The 11,486-nt window shown below is 47.8% G+C and overlaps 1 protein-coding gene across 7 annotated transcripts in view; it reads left to right on the forward strand.

The window, feature by feature from the left end:
• EP300 (EP300 lysine acetyltransferase) overlaps positions 1 to 9,964 on the forward strand; it is a 561,889-nt gene extending 551,925 nt beyond the window's left edge. For 4 of the 7 annotated variants that reach the window (XM_078640667.1, XM_078640679.1, XM_078640676.1 and 1 more), the window contains exons 25-31: positions 1,475 to 1,621; positions 2,210 to 2,323; positions 3,599 to 3,764; positions 4,420 to 4,584; positions 5,051 to 5,215; positions 5,437 to 5,718; positions 6,724 to 9,964. In XM_078640667.1, coding sequence (XP_078496793.1) covers positions 1,475 to 1,621; positions 2,210 to 2,323; positions 3,599 to 3,764; positions 4,420 to 4,584; positions 5,051 to 5,215; positions 5,437 to 5,718; positions 6,724 to 8,979 — 3,295 coding nt within the window. In that variant the 3' untranslated portion in view covers positions 8,980 to 9,964. The remainder of the gene's footprint in view (positions 1 to 1,474; positions 1,622 to 2,209; positions 2,324 to 3,598; positions 3,765 to 4,419; positions 4,585 to 5,050; positions 5,216 to 5,436; positions 5,719 to 6,723) is intronic. The other 3 variants (XM_078640674.1, XM_078640683.1, XM_078640694.1) reach the window with 1 other exon arrangement.
• Positions 9,965 to 11,486: the final 1,522 nt, after the last annotated feature.

The raw sequence follows: 11,486 nt of genomic DNA on the forward strand, positions 1-11,486 counted from the left end.
GGAGTCCTGCCTGCCAGGAAGTAGCAGATCCAGCCGAAAGCAGGTCCTTGGATTCCAATCTTGTGTTGTCATCTGAGTAGGATAGGGTTGGAGACCATGTCTAATGCTGCGGAGAGGTCAGGAGGATGAAGGTTGCCGTGTCTTCTCTGTCCAGGATTATGTGGAAGTCATCTGTGGCAGGACGAGGGCTTTTATTCTGTGCTGTGTTTGGGTCTGCTGTGGGTTTACCAAGAACATATAGAGGTTTGATTACCATGGTTTGACTTTCCTGTCAGTCATGTTCCTGCTTCTCTTATTAATGTCCTAGCTTGCCAGCCATGTGTTTGTCCCTCCCATTGCGCATAGCCTTTTACCCCCTTTTGATTGACGGGTTTCTGTGCTTGTCATTGCTTCCTTTTGAAGCACTGCTTTTTTTCTTTTGGGTTAAGCATTCCATTGTAATGCATGTTTTCCAGCTGTCTCTCTCATGCACTTCACTCCCTCTACACTCCGGGTTGCTGTGTTCCCCATTGTACTTCCATCCCGCCTCCATGTTGCACTCGCATCAGAGTACTTACCCCCCCCCCCATTGCTTTCTCACCTGTGTGCTTCTCCCCACAGTTCCATGCTGCTCTTGCTAAGGTTGCTTCTCCCCTTCCCCCTCCCCCCACCCTCTTTGTTGCTTCAATCTTCCCCAACCGACCCCCTTTCCCACATTGCCCTCTGTTGCTTCCTGTTCCTTTGCAGTTGCTTCCCTCACCCGTGCCCTCTGTGCTGCTTCCTCCTGCTCCCTTTTTGTTCACCCACACTTAAAAAAGCTTCTGTGCTACTTTTAGTTTACTTCACTGATCACTTTCTGTAAATATAAACAAATTGCATCGTTTTGTAGGCGCACGCATGTCGCAACTGCTACCTATCACTTTTTAAAAAATTTTATTCTTTCTTCAGCTATGCCGCAAAGCATCAGGAATGCTCTACAGCAAGGCTAATAACCATTGGCAAGGCGAGACTTTGCCATTGCTTGTTGCTTAATAATATTCCAGAAGTCGTATGCTTCTACCAGGTGTCCTATTCTGAGGAAGAAATAGGTATCTGTGATAACAGTTCTCTTTAATAATTTAAGCAAACCTGCCTTTTTGCCCCTACCCAGGAGAAGGTCTTGTCATGGCATGCTTTGAACCTTGGATCTCATCTCTTAAGAGGAAGAGACCTTTTAGTATAAGGGGGATCAAACTCTATAGTTTCAGTGATCATTAAAAGTTTTAATATATTTTTTGTGCTCCAAAATCCTTCCTTTTAGACAGGATGATAATAAACATACATCTCACTGAAGAAAAACATTGATTAACCCACCTTAACTGTTAAAAAGGGAGCCAGGTAGCTTGGTTATATACAAGCATCTGATCAGGTGTTGCACACAAATAACTTGATCATATTAAATACCTTAAATGCTTGTTCTTGAACTTGATTGACTGTGTCTTGTGTTTCTTTCCAGGTTTGTAGATAGCGGCGAGATGCCTGAATCCTTCCCTTATCGAACAAAAGCACTTTTTGCCTTTGAGGAGGTGGATGGAGTGGAGCTGTGTTTCTTTGGCATGCATGTGCAAGAATACGGGTCTGACTGTCCGCAGCCTAATCAGAGGTGAGAATGTCCTGTCCCCTATGGTCCAAGTGGTGCCACATCCCAATCAGATGAGATTCCACCCCTGTCCCTATCCTGTGCAACTCCATTGCTCAGCCAGCAGTGAGAACTATTCACTTTTCTCCCTCAGACTTCGACTGCCAACCCAAGAACAGAACTTCCCAGGACTTATATTAAGTGCAACCCTCTTGACAACCGCACAGCATTCCTCAAGTTCCGATCCTCTCCCGATCACCTAATGCTTCCACCGACTTCGTCACTTCCCCCCTCATGTGAACTTGTTGTTCAATCACAGTGAGGAATCTTTTGTCCTATCACCGCCTGACCATTACTGCTGTCTCGGCCTACTGCTCTTCTCCTCCTCCAGGTCCAAAAATCTCCCTATAATCCAGCCCTCTCCTTCTTCTGCACTTCTTCCTCTTGACTTCTGGCTCCTCTGGCTTTCTCCTTGTGAGATTAGTTCCTTTTTACTTAAAGGCTAGTTTCTGAAGTGACTGCCTTCCTTAGTAGCCGTCTGCTGTCCCAATTTCATTTGACTCCTGCACTGTTTCTGCTCTAACTGATTGCTACCTCTTTGTCTCCCTCTAGGCGGGTCTATATCTCTTACCTTGACAGTGTTCATTTCTTCCGCCCCAAGTCTTTGCGGACTGCAGTGTACCACGAGATCCTCATCGGGTACTTAGAGTATGTGAAGAGGTTGGGGTGAGTAACTTTTGATTTTCACCCACACTAAACTCAAACAGGATAAGAATGTATTTTGCTCCTTGCAGCATCTACCTTGACGTAGCTTCTGCTCTGTGCAGCCTAAGTCCCAGAATTATTCTCTCCTGCTCAGCACCACTTGGGAGAAAGCAAAAAGGTTGAGTCCCTCGTGGTGTATTCATCATCTGACGAGGGAGTGAGTCTGCTCTGTGCCATTGTCGGCAATGGGATGAATGTCTGCTGTTCTGTGTATGCTCTTTAGTGAGTACCTTCTGCTCTCCGCATTGAGTGTCCCATAGTAAGCCTCCCCTACTTTTAACTGCCTCTGCGCTGGGATAAGTGTCTTATGCTCTTATCAGCTTAAATCCAGCCTTTCCCCCAAATTCCGCCTTGGGCAAGCATCACTCTTATCACCTTTTGTGTGTTTGATGTCAACCCATAAATGGTCAAGGGTATGCCCAGATGTGGGTCCCTTGCTCACTGTGCCTCTGCAACCAATCTACACCTGACTGAAGAGCACCAATTAGGGAGAAAATTATCTTGGGTTGCATGTGTAGAAGACCTGGCTTGGCAGTTCTGGCCGGACTGTTCCTGTTGGAGTAGGGTCAAGACTGATTTGAATATGGCTGGGTCCATACTAAGGTGGTCTTGGGAGCAAAAGAGCAATGGCTTTGGAATGCTACCCCAAGCGATTGCCAGTGGTTAGACTTATTGCGAGCATTCTTCCTGTCACCTTTTGTGTTTTTGAGATGTCATTCCTATACGACATGTGCTGGTATTAGCTTGTGTATTCTGAGCTACATAATGCTGCAGTAGACTTCTGAGACCTCTAACAGTCTGTCTTTCATATATAGATCTTTTAATACCTTTTCCGGGACTTGGACAACTGCAGTAACACATGAAGCAGCATGTTTTAAATTTTCTGAGGAAATTTGAGCAATATGGCTGTAGTAGGAAAACCCTAAGGGGATCAGTGGCTCAAAGCACCTGCGGATTGTACAGTCTTGGTATTGCACTGGTCCATTTCTGGGCGGGGTTGTTTTAAAAGTATTTGTGTATTGAGTTCTTAAGCCAGAGAGAAGAGCTTTTTGTGTTCACTAACTGTACCTATATTGTCACCACAGAAGGCGGAGTAGTTGAGGTAAAAACCAAAGTTGGAAGCAGTCAAATCATCCATTTCTTTCTTATGTACCGTCTGTCAGTTTTCTGCTCTGTCAACAAAATGCAAAAGATTTTTCTTCATTTAAAGATATTAAAGGCTTTTTTTCTTGTCAGGTACACCACCGGGCACATCTGGGCCTGTCCGCCCAGTGAGGGAGACGATTATATCTTCCACTGTCACCCCATGGATCAGAAGATCCCTAAGCCAAAGCGACTGCAGGAGTGGTACAAGAAGATGCTGGACAAGTGTGTGTCTGAGCGCATTGTTCATGACTACAAGGTGGATACATATTGAGTGGATTTAAGAATGGTGCTGGGCTTGTGCGTTTCTGATAATGTGGTCTGTTTGAAAGGTTTGTCTTGTGTGTTTGCTTGGATCCATCTCTAGAGTATATCTTCAGGCGACCGCATTGATGCTGTGAACCTCCATTGCTCTGTGGTTCATTCTGGTTCAGCATGGCTGCTGGTACCTTTGCTGTCAGTTTCGATGTTGGTGATGCTGGTTTCCTGAGACCGGTTTTGTTTTTTTAAAATATTTTAGGGTTTATTATAACAGCAGACTGTCATATACATTTGGTAACATGTTGTTAAATAAGCTGTTGCTTCAACGTGACCATTTAGGGTGCTACGGACATGTCACGTCTTTAACATGTATCCTAGTCCTGCTGGTGTACAAAGTATAGTCTCACTCTTATCAATACTTTCTAGATGCAGTTGAACAGACTCCAGGAGGTTTGCTACTGGAGTCATAGGCTTCTACTGTGTGGTTATACAAAGTGAACATTTTGAGGGAAGTAGAGGCACTGTCTTTGGGCGAAACTAGGGTCACACCATGTATTGGTGCTAACCTCTGTGCACAGACCAGATTGCTGTTGTTGACCATGTCTGACATCTCAATCTGTTTTTGACAGCATGTTCCATTTTTTTTTTGCCAGGATGTGTTCAAACAAGCAACTGAGGACCGCCTGACGAGTGCTAACGAGCTTCCATACTTTGAGGGTGACTTCTGGCCCAATGTGCTTGAGGAGAGCATCAAGGAGTTGGAACAGGAGGAGGAAGAGCGGAAACGGGAGGAGAACACCAGCATTGAAAGTATTGATGTAAGAGGGGGAGCCAGTGGTGTGGCCCCAAGGTGCATTTGGAAGGCAGTACAGGCACAGGTCATGGGGGTTACACACTAGTGTGGATTGTGCAGATGCAGGGGGTGATGTTGAAGCAATTGGGGAGGGAACATTGAAGGTGATGTTGGGGTGCTTGGAATGATATTGGGTCAGCGAGTGGGTGGGGTGCTCAAGATGAAGTTGGGCTGCTCAAGACTAAATTGGGCTATTGATGTGTTGGGGTGCTGACAGTTTTGTGAAGTAGCTTGGGTCTGCAGAGGACATTGTTTGGTTGAGTTTGCGCTCTCCTGGCTACTGTAGTCAACCAGCTCAAATAGGGTTAAAAGACCTGTTTTTTTGCCAACGTGCTATTGAATTGCACACTATCATGTAGTTATCTACATCAAGGTGAAATCTCATCCCCATGGAATCCAGGTTTCTGAAACCCTTTTTTCATGTGGCTCAGCAGGTGATCAAGGGCGATAGTAAGAATGCTAAGAAAAAGAACAACAAGAAGACGAGTAAGAACAAAAGTAGCCTCAGCCGAGGCAATAAAAAGAAGCCAGGGATGCCTAACGTGTCAAACGACCTTTCCCAGAAGCTGTACGCCACCATGGAGAAGCACAAGGAGGTGAGAACGCACTTTACTGCTAGGGTGAGCCTGTACTTCTAGCCTGACCCTCTAGCTCCATAGACAGTCTTCCATTACTTACCAATGGTACCGACTTGTTCTCAGCATTACCAGTAATGCCTGTGCATTGCCAGTAATGCCTACTCTTTAGTCTTAGTTATTTGCTCATATTCAGCTCATGCTGCAAGTTCATATTTGTTTACTTGTCATGTTTGTTGCAGGTTTTCTTCGTGATCCGTCTGATTGCTGGCCCCACTGCTAACTCTCTGCCACCAATAGTGGAGCCAGATCCCCTGATCCCCTGTGACCTCATGGATGGTCGGGATGCCTTCCTCACCCTGGCCCGCGACAAGCACCTGGAGTTCTCTTCCCTGCGACGAGCCAAGTGGTCCACCATGTGCATGCTGGTGGAACTGCACACACAGAGCCAGGATCGCTTTGTGTACACATGCAATGAGTGCAAACATCATGTGGAGACGCGCTGGCACTGTACGGTCTGCGAGGTAAGTGTCTTGCAATTCTGCCTTTCCTGTCTCCCACCAGTGAGTGCTGGTATTATGGGACCTGGTGACATGAGTCAGGGTTGTCCATGTTGCCCTCCATTCCCATCTTCTCAGTGTTGGCACTGCACCTTCAGTGAGGGAACTCATGCCTGTATTTGTTCTCCTTCCTGTCCCCTTTGTAAATGGTACACAGTCTGTAAGGTAAGTAACAGGACTGTCCATCCATTTGTCAATAGTACAGGATTTACAAAATCTGTGCCGTAAGTTACCTTACATGTACTCTCCCTCCAATACAGAATTAATCACTATCTGAGGTACGTAGCATGTCTTTATCTACTATCCCTCTTGTAACTTGTCCAGTTACTCCACAGCCTTTGAGGTAAGGTGTGTAGTAGTATCACGTGGAGGTTCAGACTATAAACCAATCTGATGATAGATCTGTGGCCACTTTAGTGAAAAGAATGTCTGCTGTTGCCCTACTCATACTGTGATTAACACCGTAATACACTGGCACTGCCCCTTCTGGTTACCTTTACTCTGTACCACCAATGAGCAGTTCTGTTGTGCTCTTTTTCATTCCTTGCCTGTTGTTCCCCTCTACTCTTCGATACTGTTATGAATTCTTCTGTCCCTCACTTTAATTCATTGGGACTATTTCTTCTGCCTACCTTGTCTGCCATTACTGGTTCTCCTTTGTCCTTCAATTGCTCTGCCCAATCTACTTTCTCTTGCTTACATTTCCCATTGGGCTCCCTCTCTGAAGTACTACACGTTCTGTCGCTCTTCTGAGCACAACCCATTACGCACCATCTCTTGTACTTCCTGTCCTGCTCTCCATTGTAAGGACTTCCCTATACCACTCCCCTTTATGACCCTGTCCATTCGTTCTCCCTATGGGCTGGCATTGACCAGTTTGCTCCTATCTACTCGCTGTTGTATTATAACGTCCCCTCTTCTTCACAAGCATTGCCACTACCCTACTCACATACCTATTCTTTCTTACAGGACTACGATCTGTGTATCACCTGCTACAACACTAAGACCCACGAGCACAAGATGGAAAAGCTCGGCCTTGGCCTGGATGATGAAAGCAACAACCAGCAGGCGGCTGCAACACAGAGCCCTGGCGACTCACGCCGCCTCAGCATCCAGCGCTGCATCCAATCACTTGTGCATGCCTGCCAGTGCCGCAATGCCAATTGTTCACTGCCGTCCTGTCAGAAGATGAAGCGTGTGGTACAGCACACCAAAGGCTGCAAGCGAAAGACAAATGGTGGCTGCCCCATCTGCAAACAGCTCATTGCACTCTGCTGCTATCACGCCAAGCACTGCCAGGAGAACAAGTGCCCTGTGCCCTTCTGCCTCAACATCAAACACAAGCTTCGACAGCAACAGCTACAGCACCGTCTGCAGCAGGCTCAGATGCTCCGCCGGCGCATGGCCAGCATGCAGAGGACAGGCATCGGTGGGCAGCCTCCACAACAGGGCTTGCCATCACCCACATCTGCTGGGCCTACCACTCCCACGGGCCAGCAGCCTACAACGCCACAGACTCCACAGCCTCCTCCCCAACCCCAGCCAGTATCGCAGCCACCCCCGCCTAATACCATGCCTCCCTATGCTATGCAGAGGACTCAGCCTGCAGGCCCTGTGTCACAAGGTAAGGCTGGTGGGCAGCTAACTCCACCCACGCCTCCGCAGGTATCGCAGGTGCAGGGCCCACCGCCTGCTGCTGTGGAAATGGCACTCCAGATCCAACGAGCTGCAGAGACCCAGAGGCAGATGGCACATGGACAAATATACCCAAGGCCCATCATGAACGCGCACCAGATGTCAAACATGAACACCATGGCACCAGTTGGCATGAATCCTCCACAGCCACCCCGGGGGCCTGTGCATGTCGAGCAAGGAATGGCTGCACAGGCAATGATGCAGCAGCAGCAACAGCCACAACAGCAGGCGCAATGGGTGCAGGGAGGGCTATCGCAGCCCCAACAGATGCCACAGGGCATGCAGCGATCTTCCATGATGGTGCCCTCTCAGGGGCAGCCAATGAACATGCCCCAACAGCAGGGTATGGGACCTGGGGCTGGCCAGCCAAAGCCCGGTTCTGTGCCACAAGCTGCTCTGCAGAACCTATTGAGGACTCTCCGGTCTCCCAGCTCCCCTATGCAGCAGCAACAAGTGCTTAACATCCTGCACTCCAACCCTCAGCTTTTGGCTGCCTTCATCAAGCAGCGAGCTGCCAAGTATGTGGGCAACCAGAACCCACAGGGCATGCCTCAGGGAATGCCTCAAGGCATGCCACCGGGGCTGCAGCAGCAGACTGCCATGCAGGGACAACAGGGAATGAACCCCATGCAGGCAGCAGTACAGCGACCCACCATGCCCCAGCAGCCTCAGCCACAGCAGCAGCCGCAGCAGAGCATGGCAGGTATGAATCCCCAGGGCCAGCCTATGAGCATGAACCATGCTAGTATGCCACCACAGTTTCGTGAACTTTTAATGCGTCGGCAGCAGATGATGCAGCAGCAACAACAACAACAACAACAGCAGCAGCAGCAGCAACAACATCAACAGCAGCAACAACATCAGCAACAAGGAGCAGGACAAGTGCTGGGCCCTGGGATCCCGAACCACAGCCAGTTTCAGCAGCCACAGGGCCTCAGCTACTCTCAGCAGCAACAGCAGCAGCAACAACAGCGGCTACAGCACCAAATGCAGATGCAGCAGCAACAAGGGAGCATGGGACAAATGGGGCAGCTGCCACCAGGCATGAGTACAGATGCCGGCCTGCAGCAGGCATTCCAACAGCGGCTCCTGCAGCAGCAGATGGGATCCCCGGCCCAGTCCAACTCCATGAGTCCCCAGCAGCACATGCTGTCCGGTCAGGCACAGTCCCCCCACCTACAGGGCCAGCAGCTTCCTTCCTCGCTCACCAGCCAGGTGCGCTCTCCTCAGCCTGTGCCCTCGCCTCGACCCCAATCTCAGCCTCCCCATTCCAGCCCTTCGCCAAGGATGCAACCTCAGCCCTCACCCCACCATGTTTCCCCACAGACAAACTCTCCCCACCCAGGCCTGGCTGCAGCCCAGGGTCTTTCCATGGACCAAGGACATTTTGTCAGCCCAGACCAGAATGCAATGCTCTCGCAGCTCGCGGGTAACCCTGGTATGGCTGGCCTGCATGGGCCTGGACCCTCTGAACTGGACAACTCAGACTTGAATTCCAGCCTTTCACAGAGCACGTTAGACATACACTAGGCAGGTGGCGGCATTAAGAGCACCCTCTGTGTAGGAGGCGCAGACTGAGACGCAAACCTTGTTCTTCTCAAAACTTTTTATACCGAAGACAGTTTTTTTGGGACTCATTAATGTGCGAGAACGTCCTGTTTTTGTCACACCTGCCCCCAAAGTACCTCCCTCTTGTACCTCCGAACAGCCCGCAACTGATTCAGGCCGAGATGGCCCCATTTGCGGCGAAAACTCCCTCCAGTGCAGACCGTTGCGCAAAGAGTCTTATTTTTGTTATGACTGGTCGGTAGGAGTACGTTTCTCCACCCACTTGGAAAGGGTTTTTTTTGTTTTTGAGGGGGTGGGGTGCTTGGCGGGTTTGAGAGCACGCTCAGATTTCCTCGCTGTCAGACCTCTTCCTGTTTACCCATGTCTTGTTAAGTTTTACTTATTATTATATATTTTTTTTAAATTAATGAAAAAAATGTTATATCGATAGCTTTTATGGACTGTCTCTTGACAAATATTTTGGGTTTCCCCCCATCCTTTGCTCTCCTTGCATTTCCACTCCCCCCTTCCCTCACGGTTGCTGCAGGAAGAGCCTTTCTGAAGAAAGAAAGGGGAAAACAGTATATATATGTATAAATTTATATCAAAGAATATTTCTCTTGGTTGGAAAAAATGATGTCAGCTCTCGAGCAAAATCTGTACACAGACTAAACACGAATTTGCCCCCACAGAAAACCCAACTGGCCAAGCAAAGTCACCACGGATACACCACTCCCCATCCTTTTTTGAGCATTTTCTATATAAAGTTGTCTGAGAATGAAGTGTGAAGTATTAAATTTGTAAATGTAGAGAAGACTCCTGCACCCCTTCCGCAAAGTCCTCTGGAATACTATGGCAGCTGCCAAACCAATGGAGAGTCTATATATATATTGTGGATCATTCTGTTTCTTGCAGATATTTTTTTTTGTTATTTTTACATCTAACAAGGAAAAAAGGAAAAAAAAAAGTCCGCCCTCCTCCTCCCCTCCCTCCCTGGGGGGGGCGGAGTTTGGTGGGGGGGGGGTAAAAAGGATCCTGAGGGAATGGATTTTCGGGGGAAAATCCTCGGGGGAGATGGGCAGAGCCCGAGGGAGGGTTGTCGGACATTTCAGCCTTCCTCCCTCCCCCTCCCTTCCACTTTCTGAAAAACTTGAACTTGGAAAGCAAAAAAAACTTAAATAAAAGGCGCAAGGCCTAACCCAGCTGTAAATCATGCAGTGCGATCGATTACTTATAAATATGAACTTTGAATCACTGTATAGATGTTACAATTGATTTCTTATTACCTATTGCTAAATAAACTGTGTGAGACAGATCGAATTCTGGATGACACTGGTCTTTCTTCCCCTCCCGTTGCTACAGGTACTGGCATCCTTTTTCCTCCCCTACCAGAAAGTGTTGAAGTACTGCTGCTTTCTCTGCAGCCTCTGTCATGCAAAGCACATTGTGACTGTTTCAGTGTAGTCCTATTCTTTTGAAATTCACAGAACTGGTTTGATATCTGGGTGTGGTTGCCGGTTTGGTAAAGACTTGCATGCTTTACATAATCCTACTGTTAATTGGGTGAATGCAAAAGAGTTGAAGGTTTTTTATTTTTTTTTACTTATTGGGGTATTTATTCAGCACTTGGCTGTTATTAAACATCTTAAATATATCAACCTGCTCGAACACCCCCCCCCCCCGCCTTTCACATCCCCGATCCCCTGACTCTGCCCCATTTTCAGATATATTTGTTGTATACCTTTGGTGTGGGTGCGGAAATTGTGCAGTGCCAAGACATTGAAGTACAGTGTATATTATGAGTTCCTGGAGCCTGGATTTTGGTAACTAATAAGTCGATTAGGGTTCAAGACCAAATTTAATTTTCAAGCGTATATATCATTTTGGGATTTGCATGCTGTGCATTTTTCACCATCTAGGGGTTGCATCTGGAATAGTCTTTTATTTTTTTATAGATGTCGAACATTTGGTGATATGTCCCTACTTGAATGACACCAGACATACGCCACTGAAGCCCCTTTGTGTGGCTGCTCTTTAGATTCATTCTTTTTTCCCTAGTTTGGTCTGAAAACCTCAATGGCCACTCCAGATCCAAAAGCTTGAAAGAATACTTGGTGGGGGAGGATACACTGGATTACGGTGAAGATGCACCCACAAGGACATTGACCCCCGTGGGTCAGAAGAAAAGGAGGTTTCAAACACACCACTTTCTGATCCTGCCCTAATACATCACAAATAAATCCCAGTAGAACAGCTGTGGTGTCTATTACTTCTATTTGCCATGGGACCATCAATCTTCAGGCTGCAAAGTTGAATATCAGCCCAGGACCTTGAAGGAGAGAAGGAAACAAAGGTGGGCTCATCATGATGGCACAGACACACACACTCCTGCGGAAGAGCTAGACTCTCCTGTGAGGAAAAAAACATGAAGGGAATTGAGCTGGCATAGGGAGAATCTTCAGACGTCTAAGAAAGTCTGTGTTGAAAGG

This window comes from Lissotriton helveticus, chromosome 1_1, assembly GCF_964261635.1.
Source record: "Lissotriton helveticus chromosome 1_1, aLisHel1.1, whole genome shotgun sequence".
In the NCBI taxonomy this organism is placed as follows: Eukaryota; Metazoa; Chordata; class Amphibia; order Caudata; family Salamandridae; genus Lissotriton; species Lissotriton helveticus.